This window comes from Sturnira hondurensis, unplaced genomic scaffold (assembly GCF_014824575.4).
Source record: "Sturnira hondurensis isolate 20B ecotype Veracruz unplaced genomic scaffold, ASM1482457v3 Scaffold0002597, whole genome shotgun sequence".
NCBI classification, from domain to species: domain Eukaryota; kingdom Metazoa; phylum Chordata; class Mammalia; order Chiroptera; family Phyllostomidae; genus Sturnira; species Sturnira hondurensis.
In genome coordinates, this window is record NW_028075228.1 from 4,605,058 (window position 1) to 4,618,911 (window position 13,854).

Sequence of the window (13,854 nt, forward strand, 5' to 3'; positions counted from 1 at the left end):
GCAGCCTTTTGGTTCGCAGGCCGGCCTTCGACCCACTGAGCCACAGCCGCCAGGGCAGCTGTTTTCTAATGTAAAGTGGGGATCATCAGAGCTAACACTTGAGCACTACCAAGGCAGACCCATTCTAAGCATCCCACATGCACCGATGCACTATTCTCCCAATAACCCAGCAACGTAGGCATTACTAATATCCTCTCTTAATAAATGGGCAGACTGAGGGTCAGGGAGGTTACGTAGCCTGCCCCAAATCACTCAGCTGGCAAAGAGCAGGGCCCTGACTGCCGCCCAGAGCCAGCAAGCTACACACCACACAAAAGGGCCCTTGTGAAGATTAGGGAAGGTCAGCGGCTGAACGCAGGCTTGTCCACAGTAAGTGCCCGAGGGATGTTAGTTAACGAAACAAATACCACTGCCATAATCAACACCGTCACTGTCACCATTGTTGAAAATTCTCAAGGACATGCCATCTCTAAGCCAGCGGTCCTCCAAGCGCAGTCCCAGACCAGCAGTGTGAGCAGCCCCGGGACCTCGTGGGAAATGTGGACGCTCCGGCTCTACCCCAAACCCACTGAGTCAGAGATGCCGAGGGTGGGGCCTGGAAATCTGTTTGAACAAGCGCTACAGGGGATTCTGAGGCATAAGCAACTATGAGAATGCAGCCACCAAGGGAGACAGGAAGGACAGATGTGAAAACTGAGGTTTGGGGGAGGGAGGACTTGCCTACCATCCTCCAACCGGCAAATGTCACAGGTGGGGCTTGAACTCATGTCTTCTGACCCCGACTTTGCTCTCTGGGCTACACCCTAATGCTTCCCCTGCCTGCAGCTCACCACAAAGCGAGGGGTCTGCCAAGTGGTGCACTCTGGGAGAGCAGGCAGGGACTACAGCACTATTAGGCCCTTCGAAGATCTGGACACAACTCTCCCAAAATAAATTTCTTAGCTAAACAGACATTTTCCAAAAGGCCTCATCATTTCCCAGAATACAGAGTGACCTAGAAACCAAAGCCAGAAAGGAGCCTCTGTAACGGAGGCGGCTTTCTTCCTTCCCTCCTTCCTTCTCCCCACGCCCGTCTCCTCCTGTCTTCCTCTCTTTCTACCTTCCTTCTTTTACTTTCTGAAGAGTGCTTAAGCATTGACTGCTGTAGTGTCTTTATTTATTTAGTCTTTCAACAAATGTTCATTGAACCCTTCGTGTGTGCCAGGCCCTGTCATGAGCACTGTGGTGCCAAAGCCTCCAAATGCAGGAGAATGAGTTAGTTAAATAATTCACATAGCTTTTCACCCACGTGCCTATTCACATCGGCGTAATAATGAGTGTGCAGGTACATTCAAGCAAGGCAGAGTAGAGTACGGAATGAACAGAGCCTAAGGCAAGACACACCTTCACTGGCATCTCACCTTTGCCATGTACTAGCTTGTGTGATGTGGGGCAGGTTATGTGGAGCCTTACTTTCCTTTTCTGTAATATGGGGATAACAAAACCTAGGGATGGTATTTTTAAAGAACCTAAAACACAGTGAAAGGCAGCTTTACATTATTACTATATATCCATCAAGTTCTTGCATTTCCAACTTTGGGGGGAAATTGTTTTATGTATTTAGCTGCCGTGTTGTTTGGTGCATATAGATTTAGTTTTCATATCTTTATAGATATGATACTTTTGTCTCATTGCATAATTAATTATGTTGTTCCATTCAGTGGGCTTAACCTTCAATTCCACTTTATAAGACAGAGATATTGCCATTCCTACTTTATTTGTTTGCCTCTTTGTATTTGGCTGGAATCACTTGATCCACCCCTTTATTTTTAAATCATTTAAAAGTCCAAGTTTCTATCTGTTAATAGCAGACTTTGCTTCAAACATTTAGTATTACAACTGATATAACTTTACTCCTTTGTTAAACTTTCAGAACTCAATTTTGGCTAAACAGCTTTTGAGGGAAAAAAATGACTCATTTAAAGAGGGAAAACAAAGATGGGGAAAAAGGTTAGCCATGAGGGTGCTTTGACCTTACAGAACTCGATGTCCTCACATTTACAGGAATCTGGAACAAATGAAGGCAGATGGAGGCAAAGGTGGTAATGGTTAGTGAGATAAGCCACAAAAATAAAGATGAGAAAAGGTGGAGTAAAAATGCCAGCTACGGATGAGTGATGCTAATCTAATCATGGAAATTTAGGTCTAGAAGATTCCCTGGACTAGAAAATGAGAAGATCCCAGCTGACTCATGTAACAGTGAAGTAAATGACTTGGTAAGACCACACAGACTGTTGGGCAGAGCGGCGGCCATGTTCACTTCTTCTGGGTCTCCATGTCCCTAAACCCTGGGCAGCTGGAGGGAACAGACTATGTTCTGGAGGATTTACTTAAGAAAAATCAGGCTAACGCTTCCTTGCTAAAGTTAGGAGGGAAGTATGGAAGAGCAGGATCCAAAATAATAAGAATGGTTATTAACAAGAAGAAAATTAGTGTAATTTGTATTTTCTTCTATATCTTTGTAGCTAAGTATATATATATATATATATATATATATATATATATATATATATACTAAAAGAAATGCAGTGAGTAGATTGGACCAGTATTTCTAAATGCATCGGGAAAGCTGAAAAAGTCATTAAATATCTGGGGAAATGAAGTATGTGACACATGAAAGTTTTCACATTAAAAATGCACGTCAGTGGGGAAGCAGGATTCAATTTACCAAACTATGAAAATGTCGGTGTAAGACGAGGCGGACCTGATCTGTATTCATAAGCATACACAGGTAGCAGTGCAAGCAGTTCTATAAATGGAAAACTAGGGCAATAGTTGCAGAAATAACTGGTCTAAATTTAGTTGGAGGTACAGGAATGAGATCTCGGGTTTCTGGTACCCAGACCTTGGGACGTGGTTTCTGAGGCCTTAACAGGCTTTGAGAGGCGGTCATTGAAAGTGCCAGCATACTCACGTCTGCGTAGATGTTGGTTCCAAAAACAGGAGCCCAGTAGGACGGCTCATCTTTGCAGTGCGCCGGACAACGGACTCTGGAAAACAGGAAGCATTTGTGTGATGGTTATGAGAAGCAGCTGGCCCTCTTTATTTGAATTTCAAGATTTAAGTTCTTAGATGAAAGGAAACCTACCACACTGTTTACTCTGTAAGAGAAAAAAAATAGTTCTCCCACTCTGGCAGTGGTAAAGATACATTTTCTCTTCTTAAATAGTTAATATAGAATTTTTAAATACCACACAAAAAGACACAAGCAAACAACAGGGTGAAGGGGAATAAATATCTGAGAGAGGTGAGTATGGGATTGTAAAATGTTGTACCTCCCATTCTTGGGTGTTGGCCAGTTCATCCTGTGGATATATTATGAGATTATAATCAATAGACTTTTTGAAAGGCCACTTCCCTGTGCGGGGGAGGAAAGGGTGGAGGGCCCTCACCTCCATGAGTCACAGAACACTCTAGGGAGAGGGGGCTGATAACCTGAGGGGGAAAGGGGGTAGATCACAGTTCTGTCCGTCACCACATCCCGCCGTCGCCCTCGGCACAACGGAGAGGAGAGGAATGCCTCAAACTGGAAGTGGGTGGGCCCAGGGAAAGGCATGAACTTGACTGAAGAAAAGGTCTTTTGTCTTAATCTGGAACAGTGCACCGAGGGCTGGAACCCAGGGATCAAGGAACCAAAATGGCGCCTGGAAGCCATCTGGCCCCGGGACAGGCAGGATTTGGGGAGGGAAGAAAGCCAGACAAAAGGATTGAGAAATGGAAATGGTACAAGGAGGGGGCAGGGGTGAGCAGAGAGAAAGAGAATGTGTGTGGGAGAGATTTTTAAAAAAGAAGAAAACAAAGTTTAGGTAAGAATGAACATTGTTTCCTAGATCTTCTAGAATAGCAGGTCAAAAACCTAGTTTTAGATACTAGATTTTACATGTCAAGTTTTTCTTTTTGTTTGTTTTGGTTGAAATAATTTCCTTCAGCTTCTCTTTAATATTCAGGGAAATCTACTAAAAGGTTGCGATCTTCGCTTGAACATTTGGGGGGGCAGCAAGACGGTGGCGGTGATCATGGCGGGGTGGGGGGGCCAGTGCTTCCAGAACCAAGGCCAGTGGCCAAGGGGAATCAGGGACGCCCTGTCCAGTGTCCTCCCCGTCATGGGCTCCTTCCGGGGGCTGTTATCTGCTCACACTTCCAGGGTTTCCACCTATTAGCTTTAAGGTCAGTCTTTCCCTTGGAGAATCTAGAAGCTTCCAGGCCCAGGATTAGGGTTCCCAGGATACTACCTACCTCACCCAGCTTCTGAGAAGACTTAATGGCCACTTCAGAGACAAGTGCTATGAGGATACTCTTTACTTTATGTTATGACGCACCATCCTCTAACATCAGCCAAGCAAGATTTGAAAGATGCCTGTATAACTTAGTCTTTAAACAAATGGTGGTACTTCCACAGAATGAAACACCACACAGTGACACGAAAGAATAAACCAGGTTCGCTCCACAACATGAATGAATCTTGAAGGCATGCAGAGAGAAAGGAGCCCAACAGGAAAGTCTTGTACTGTGATGGCTCCGTGTATATAATATCCTAGAAAAGGCAAAATCAGAGGGACAGAAAGCAGATCGGTGGTTGGTGAGGATGTGGAGGGGGGAGGGGGAGGGACTGACCTCAGGGAACATTCCAGGGTCAAGAGAATGCTCTGCACCTTGCTTGTGGCCGTGGCTGCATGGCTGTGCACAGTTGTCAAAACATGTTGATTTGTGAACTTATGCGTATAGTGGCTGAATTGTATTATGTACAAATGATACCTCAAAAACTGGGTTTTAAAAAGCTATTCCTAACCAATGAGCCAATTTAAATTGGACAAGCAGCACAAAGCTTCCAGAGTTCAAGACTGATCTATGAGACGAAAAATGACAAATCTCGAGGTTGGTCTGAGGGAGCTGGGGGCGGGGGGTGGGGTGGGGGGGGTGGCTGTGGCGAATTAAGTCAGTCCTGCAAGGGTAAGGGCTCTGTCCAGTGAGTGGGGGTGATGTCCAGAGGACAGAGTCTTTCTCGGCTAAGTGCCCGGAGCAGGATTCTAGGGACCAGCTGCCCACTGGGCTCACCCCGTAGCATCTAAACAGGCTGGTCACCTCTGGCCCACTCTCAAAGATTCAGCTTTCAGTGGTCCCCAGGAATTTGAGCTTGTAATGTCCCTCAGGCTATTCCAGTGTGCAACCAGAGTTGAGAACCAGCGGCCTAGGGAAAGGTCTAGTGGACCCTTGACTTCAAATATGAATTGACTGATTTCCTGAATGTATACATACAAGGGCTGTATCTGGAATTTCATTGCACTTCACTGCCAAGAGATGACCTGTAACCCAGCACGGTGCCTTCTTCTCTCAGCCCCCATGTTTGCCAAGCCAGCTGCCAGTGAGACTTACCTTGGGCAGTGGGTCCCTGGCTTCTCAAACGGGCAGAGCTGAGCGACGGTGCCATAGCAGTCCAGGTCTTGCACTGTGAACAGAAGCCATCAGGAAAGGGTTAGGGGATGGGCAGGCCTGGGCCTCGAGCTACTGGCCTGTCCGTCAGGCTGCTAGACAATTGGGTCCTGGAGGCTCACTGAGCCCTCCAATAGAGCTGGGGTAAGAGCCTAGCAGGTATTAACCCCAGTGGTCTGGGCATTCCACCCATCACCACTCAAGGGATGAGACAAAGCCCATGCCTGAGCGTGTTTACTGGCCGAGGATGCTACCAGCATCCCACATAGCTTCTCTGTGGGTTGACAACACTTTTTACTTGCATGGTGCTTTTTAATTTTGAAACCTTTCTCCTACTTCATCAGGTCAGAGCCTTGTGGCAGGTCTTATTCTTATTGTACAGATGAGAGAACTGAGGCTCAGAAAAGCTGAGACTTGGGTGAGGACCCAGGTTTCCAATCCCCAACCTAGAGCTCTTTCAAAGGAGGCCAGTGGCTCTTAAAAAGCCATGCGGTCTGTTTAAACAACAGATGTAAAGAAGCGGTTCTAACGCTGACCACCTGTTGTCTGACAGCACATACTCATCTAGTCCAGAGTAAGGGTGAACTCTTCCTTAAAAGAACAGAGTAAATATTTCCAGTTTTGTGGGCCTAATGGTCTCTGCTGCGAAGAGGCTGGCCACAGATGCCTACGTGAATGGGCATAGCTGTGTGCCAATGAAACCTGGTTTACACGAATGGCTGCCGGAAGGAAGGGCTTGGTCCGAGGGAGGCAGTGACTGCAGCGTGCTTCCTCATGGGGCACCCCGTGCTACCAAACGAACACACCCATTGCCCTCTTGTCCACAGCAGACATTAGTAATCTATTAAGCTCTGTTTTCTGCCGAGCCCCGAATGAGGCCTCAGCATCCATCCCAACACACTGTTCCAGACAGCCACTGTCAATCAATAGAAATGCCACCTCCCTATGCCATCTGTTGGCTGCTGGAGACCCAGGTGTCGGTGTTTCTGTGACATTCAGCTGGAGCTCCAGGCCTGTGTTTCTGATTTAGCACTCTAGGGAGGGCCAATGCCAAGTTCAAATATGTTTAGGAACTAGTTAGAGAATCGGCCTCCTCAGAAACCTCTTTAAAAAGCCCGTACAATGTTAGAACAACAATGTTAGCAGGCAAGAGAAACATTACAGCAGCAACTAAGGGCAATGAAATTTCCAAGGAAACCCAAGATAGCCCACATATTATGGTCACATTAAAAAAAAGAAAGGCTGCCAGCTTACCTTTTACTTTTGACACCGTGAATGAGCTTGACGCCTTGTATTTGCTATAAAAGAAAACATTAGATAAATGTAAACAGAATGGCTTCAACAAGTGGGCACTTGCTTCTGCATGTATTTTATTTACAGCCTCAGTTTAACGTTTTCCTGCTTGTCTCCCTCCAGCCTGAAAGCACTCAGAACGTCTAGAGCAGGATCTAGAATGAGGACGTTCTAGGGCTCAGCTCATTAACCTCCTTGTGCCAAGGGCCTCTCTGGCAGCCTGATGAAGCCTACGGACTCCTTCTCAGAGTGACAATTTTAAAATGCATATGATACAAGAAAAGATGAAAAGATAACCTGTTATTATTAATATCACTCTTAAAGTATTAAAATACAAAAGCGTTCGAATAGCTACAGTCAAAATAACCTAGAAGTGGGTCTTCTAGTGGCTGCCATTTCAGGGCCAGGACGGAAGGGACTAGGGTTTGCAGCTAGTCGGAGCCCCCCGGGGCGAGCGCCCCCGCCCTGCTAACACTGCACTGGGTCGGGGCTAACATTCAGAATGGAAGAAAATGTCACATTGCAATCAGAGGTTAGTGAAAATACAGCTTTACTTTGCTTTATGTGGATGTTTGCAGATTCTCTGAACTCTGAAACGTGAAGAGCCCACTCTAGGGGCAAAGCTGGGCATTGAAAGGGACCAGAAGTGGCTCTAGGACAAATGTCCCAGGCAACGCAGTGTCTGAACCTGGCCAAGCCCACAGCTCCATCCTGCCTGTGCTGAGCATGGCTGGTACTGAGAGCACCCAACCAGCATAGGGCTGTATCTTCTTCACTTCGGGTTCCAACTCCCTGCTCTTCGTTTGTTTGTTTGTTTGTTTGTTTACATGACCCCTAGGTCAGCCTGGTCTCAGACGGGGAGGGAGCGCTCCCGCATTCCAGGAAGAGCCAGGCCTTCGGAGGGGAGTGACTCATGTTGTTTGTGAAATGTTCAGAGTGGCCTCACAATTCGGATGGGATGTGCTGTCTTGGAACAATCACAGGAGCATTTGCTCAACACTTTCCTTGTCCCAGACCCTGGGGAAGACACTGTTATGGGCGTCCTGACACGATGTGCCACTGTGGATTCGCTGGGCGTCAGCCCCGAGCCCAGTTATGCTCCTCATTTACAAATGAGGGTGCTGCCACCCAGAAGAGATGCAGAAGCCAGCCCAAGGTCATGCACAAGGAAGAGGCAGAGGCAGGTCTGACTGACCCCATGACCCCCATTGGGCTGTGTGATCCCAGGTCACTTTAGCCTCTGAGTCCATAGACAGGTCAGGACATGGCCTGCCACCACTCCCCCAAAAGTCAGAATGACAAGACTGTCTGGCCCATCAACCAGCCACATTCCTTACGTGAAAAACATTATCTTGCAAATAAAAAGTTAGTATGTTTAAAAGATGAAAAGCCTCGTGACTAGGAAGAGAAAATGCTAATCCAGGATTAGCCGGAAATGTAAAGATGCTATTAGCCGTTACTGATAATGTGTCTGGTGAGTTGTCAGAGACCTTGAAGGAAGGCAAAGCAGAAGCTGAAACTCAACCAGATTAGAGGGGGTGGGGAGGGGGGTGGGGAGAGAGAACCACCAGAATGCAATGTGCTGAATTACCTATGGGGCAATTTCTGAGTTACAGGATTCAGGTCAGCTCTATCTTTTCCCCTGGTTCTTTATATTGTTCAGTACTTTTCAAAGTTTTAGCAACAGTTTTATAATTTAAAAACCTGTTAAGGAACCCTGATCAGAGCAGATCAGTAACAGAATAGTTACCTCAAAGACTCCACGCCATTCCTCTCGGACTTGACGAAAAAGGGGACCCTCCCGTTCCTGGTGATGTCCACCAGGCCCCCTCTGTCATCCAGGATCCCGTAGTGAACGGCAGCGCGGCAGATGCTGGAGGACTGGGGCGGGGAGGAAGACGGTAAGCGGGTCTGAAGTAATCTTTGTGAGCAGTCTTTATCAGCAACACCCTAGACATTTGTCTTCAACCCGCAAGAAGCCAAAAAGTTGGGCCAAAGTTCACCCCACCTCTGACTCTGTCTCTCTCTAGAACGTGTCTTTGTTCCTGGGGTTGCTCATCTTTCAAAAAAACCCACCCCAGGTGCTTTACAGACTCAGAAGAGTAACAAACAGCCCTTTCTCCCCACACAATGGAGCGAATGAAAACTGTCTAAACCACAGGCTGAGCCCCACAGGGCTGGCCCTGGGGCCCAAAAGTAGCTGCCTGAGTCTGTGAGCCCATGAAGACTCGAAAGTCATCTCTACAAACCTAGGGCTGGGCAAGGGAGGAGAAAGGAAATCTTTAAAACACACAACAGCATTCCACACGAGCCATTTGAAGAAACACTGGCCGTACTTACACTCTCATAAAAGAGAGTTCCAAACACCTTCGCTTTGTTGTTCAGGCAGCCTGCTGGGCACTGGTACCTGGTGGAAAGGAAAGGAAGTGACCTTCACAGATAAATGTGACTCAATATCACCTTGAAATGATCGTTTCTTTTTCTTCAACAGCTCTGTTATTACACAGAGAAAAGGGTCAGCGATATAGGATCCATTGGTTTCTGGCAAGTCACAAGTCACCTGAAGTTGACAGTCACACGAACACAATTACAGGATTCAATCTGACCTTCTTATGGCTATGTTCATGGGCTTAGGATTTGGGTTTTGGGCAGACGAGTGGCACCCAAATAGTAAAGATAAAATAAAATAAAATCCTCAGACAGTCGTTAAAGAAGGCAAACTTGGCTATTTCTAGGTGTCAAATTGCAAGGTTTTTTTTTAAATAGAATAACACTCAGTGATGGTGTTTGCATTCATGAAAAAGTATAAATTCATCTTCTCAGAAGGCCTAAAATCTATTGATTCTTGAATTTCCCTGCGAGGGTATATCCCAAGAAAAAAGTCAGAAAGTCAGAACCACATGTTATTCCAACTGTTTATAATTGTAAAAAACGGGAAGCGAGCCAGCAAGTGCCAGAGGAGCGGCCAGGCACGCGTGTGTGGTGTGTGTCACAGTGGTGTGCGGCCACCAGGCACGCGTGTGTGGCATGTGTCACAGTGGTGTGTGGCCACCAGAGGTGAAGTCTTTTCAGTAATAGCTTCTGACTTCGGAAAACCCTAAGTGAAAACAGTGACACATAAGATCACATGAGCAGTATCAGCCTCATCGGTGCATAAAGAAAGGTCGGAATGACATTGAACTCTTGCTGACATTGAGAAGATTCTGGACACATTTTTTTTCTCTATACTTTTTGGTGGTGGGCATTTTCCTGATTACTTACACAGACAAGGATAGTTTTTTAAAGTCGGAAAATAAGCCCAGTAAACATAACTTTTGTAAAAGCACCAGGCGCAGAAGAGGGACGTGCCCGGTAGTGGGACCACTTCTAGGTGAGTCGCTGTGCCCAGTCCGGCGTTTGCAGTCGGGGTGCCGTGTTTCTTGCCCGGAGGTCGCTAACAGTCCTGGTGTGGGCAGACCCTCGCCTTCACCCGGCCGCCTGGCCGGGCAGGGTCCCATCCGTTTCTGACTCTGGGACCCTGCTACCTCACACAGAACAGTCTTTACACCTTATTATTGTTTTCCATCAAGTATTCAGTCCTGATGCTGTCCCAATGGGCTTGTGGGACAGAAAGTCACATCATCACAAAGGGACAACTCAGGGACATCCTCAAAATCCTAGAACTGTGAGCTTGCAGAGTAGATATGCCTTCCAGACTCTGAGTGCTTCCTGCCCAATCCGCCCAGCACACACAGAGATGTGCAGATGCCTCCAGCATCAAACAGGGGACACTTATTGCACCACTTATGGTTGCCACATCTTGCTCATCTCACCAACAAACTGACTGTTTACTTTCGCAGTACTTGCTGGCCCGTGTCCCCCTGCTCATGGGACGACGTCTGAGCCTCCTGAATGATCTCATCCTGGGTTGCTCAAAGTCTATTTCCTAACACTCCTGCCAAAGGCCGAGCCAAACATCCTAGCAAACCGAAGTCCAAATCCCTGTGGTATAAGAGGATCCGCTACCTTTTCTCTTTAGCATGTGCTTTAAATGACAGGATTCAGCTTCAGAGGAAAGAGTGGCAGAGTCCATAGGAAGTCAAGCAAGGACCCCCCACCAATGACGTCGTTTTCCTACTGTGAACCCGAGGTTCTGCACGAGGCCACTGCACATGTTGGCCATTCACCGCCAGACAGTGCAGCCCAGCAGCTGCACTGCCAAAACCAAACCCCTTCTTGGCAGACATTCTTCAGCCTCCGGATGGACAGTACTCAATGGCTCTGGCAGCTACATGAATTCATTCAACTACCTGGGGCTACGCTGGCAGCAGCTCTCCGTCCAGGGGGACCCATCAGGAAGCAGGTCTACTCAGACTCAGCAGCAGGCCTGCCAGATCCCTCCACGGCCGAGGCACAGTCCGCTCACACACGTCCTAGCAGCACCCGGCCCCAATCCTCCCTGCACAGAACTCTGGGCCACCCTGGGGCCCCCACGCACAGAGATGGAATGGAGACCCCAACTGTGCAAAAACATTGATCAAGATCATCACACCTGTAGTACTTCTGCTCTGTGCCAACCCGACATCTCTACCACTTGGAAATTCCTTTTGAAACAATAATGCAGAGCATCTGTAATCTGAACACCTCCTCCCGACTAGGGATGAGACACTTAACTGCACTGTATGTCCAGGCAGGAGAAGACCTAGAACTTGAACCTCTGGGTCAGGGGTGTCACACTCATTTTCACGGGGGCCACATCAGCCTCACAGTTGCCTTCAAAGGGCCAAATGTAAGTTTAGGACTGTATAAATGTAACTACTCCTTAACTGTTAAGTGAGAGCTCGGCTCTGCCGCCCTGCAGAAACAAGGTGCCGGGCCAGGTAAAAGAAGGTGGAGGGCCTTGTGTTTGCCACCTGAAAGGTTAAAGGTTAACCTTTAGGTTAACCTTCCACCTCTAGGTGAAAGGTTAAAAATTAGGGGTGATCTTACTCCTTGGGGGACATTGGCGATTTCTGGACATTTTTGGTGATCATTACTAGGGAGGGGCTCCTAGCATCTAATGGGTAGAGCCTGGGATGCTGTTTGACTCCCTACACCCCACAGATCAGCCTCCGCCACACAGAACAGCCCCCCTGCCCACAGCGGATTATCTGGCCCTGATGTCAGTAGCACCAAGGTTGAGAAACTCTGGTCTAGGTTGCCAGAGATGGGTCATCTTTGAGTGCCAAGCTCTTAATAAAGGGTGGCTTTCAGCGGGAGCTCCGGTCAGTCCAGTTTGCGACACGAAGCAAGCTGAGTTACCTCCCTGCTCACACTTGGGTGCACACCGTTGCTGCTAAAAGTAGAGAATACCACTTTTTGTGAGTTTTTGCCCAGCTTGGTTTGGGTGGCCATGAGCTGGCTGATCATGACGTGACCCAAAACCCCAGCAGGTACTTCCAAGGGCTGTGGGGAGCGGTGAGAGAGGGACCCAGCCCAGACCTTACCTGTTACATGTGGACCCTTTGCACTTGTCCTTCATCTTGGTGTCACACCTGACAACTTGGGCTAGGAGAGAAATGCAGGGATAAACATCACTGTAAGGATCCAGAGGATGAGTATGAGTTAGAAAACTGCACCCCCCACTCTGAGGAACTTTCTGGAACATTCTGGAATCCATGCCATATGAGAGCAGCAGCATTGCCTAATGGCTGCAGGCCTCAGTGGTGAGGCTCGAATCCCAGACCTGCCACTTTATAGTAGTCACATGACCTTGGACATGTTACTTCCTCTCTGAGGTTCAATTTCTGCTTATGAATAATGGGCATAGGTATAGTGGGTACTGTTCCTGTGAGCACTGAATAAGAAAGTACATGGAACCTTGGAGGGAGCCTGACACACACTAAGTGCCCTCTAGACCCTCAGGGACCTAGAGAACATGCCTTCTATGCCTTATCCAGCCTGGGAAGTGAGGACCCAGGCATTCCGACCTGTGATGTCTACCCCACAGCCAAGATGACTTTGCCAAGCTTTCATTTTTTTTTTTTGTTTATTTTATAGGGACATATTGAAATCTTGGAGTAGAGTTGGGCAAAAAGACATGTATTATAATTTTACATGATAAAAAAAAGCCAATGGAACTATTTCAGCCTTCTGGAAAGAAAAGGACACCAGCATATTTCCTGGTCAAAGAAGCCACAGGATAGTTAACCACGCAGAGAGTCCAGGGAAAAGGCACTTGAAGCCCAGGAAGACAAAGTGACTGGTGGGGGCAGGGCAGAGAGTAGTTGAAAATACAGGGGATGATTTCTGAGCAAGACAGGCACGAGGAGGGCCCTACTCAAGGCTGAGTCCCGTTGCATGCTGTTCAAGGCTTAGGGGAGAATCAGAGAACCAGACCCGCAGGCAGTCAGCCTGCGCCTGTCGCCGTGTCTATAAGAAAGGGCCCCAAACCTGCAGTGAAGGCGCCAGGTACACAAATGCCCGGCTGCAGTGTCGGGGACTCAGGGCACTGAGCTCTAGCCAGGGCAGAGAGAGAAGAAAGAAGAAAAGCCTTGGGGAATGAGGTGCCCTGGGAATCAGGGGAGGGGAAGGTGCAACAGAGGTGAGCGTGAGAGTGTTCGGGGCATTCCTGGATGTCTGCGGGAAAGCAGTTAACTCCTGCCCAAGGGGGCTGTTTGAGGAGATTCGATGGTCTCAAACCACAGGGAGCTCTCTGCTGACACAGGGGCACACAGCACTGCGAATAATCCTCATAGCAACCTTGTATGATTGTCCTGTTTTATGGATGAGCAAATCAAGTCTCAGAGAGTCAAGTGGCGTGGTGAAGGACGAGCTCACATGGGATGGCCTCCCCCTTGCACGTCTGTGCTTTCCTTTGGGGTGCCCAGTGCTTCCAAGAGGAACCCAATGTCAGCCCAGGTCCTCCTTGAAAGGATAAGGTCTAACCTTCAAATACCTCCCTTGGGGGAAAGTGTCACTCGAGCACAGCTCCTATAAATCTCACTTCTGAAATGAATTAAAAATATCACTTTTTAAAAGAAGCATCTTAGGGTTGTGCTCTTGTGAGCTGCACACTGCTGTGCTCCTGCTGTTTGTGGACTCCCGACCCACCGGCTCCCCTCCTCCATCTCC

The 13,854-nt window shown here is 47.9% G+C and overlaps 1 protein-coding gene across 1 annotated transcript in view; it reads right to left on the reverse strand.

Moving 5' to 3' along the window:
- The window catches only part of CRISPLD2 (cysteine rich secretory protein LCCL domain containing 2), a 65,222-nt gene that overhangs the window by 14,649 nt on the left and 36,719 nt on the right, over positions 1-13,854 (reverse strand). Inside the window, exons 8-13 of the mRNA XM_037040269.1 lie at positions 12,228-12,288; positions 9,103-9,169; positions 8,513-8,643; positions 6,724-6,767; positions 5,413-5,485; positions 2,954-3,029 (exon numbers count right to left, since the gene is read on the reverse strand). Of these exons, the coding sequence (XP_036896164.1) occupies positions 2,954-3,029; positions 5,413-5,485; positions 6,724-6,767; positions 8,513-8,643; positions 9,103-9,169; positions 12,228-12,288 (452 nt within the window). The remainder of the gene's footprint in view (positions 1-2,953; positions 3,030-5,412; positions 5,486-6,723; positions 6,768-8,512; positions 8,644-9,102; positions 9,170-12,227; positions 12,289-13,854) is intronic.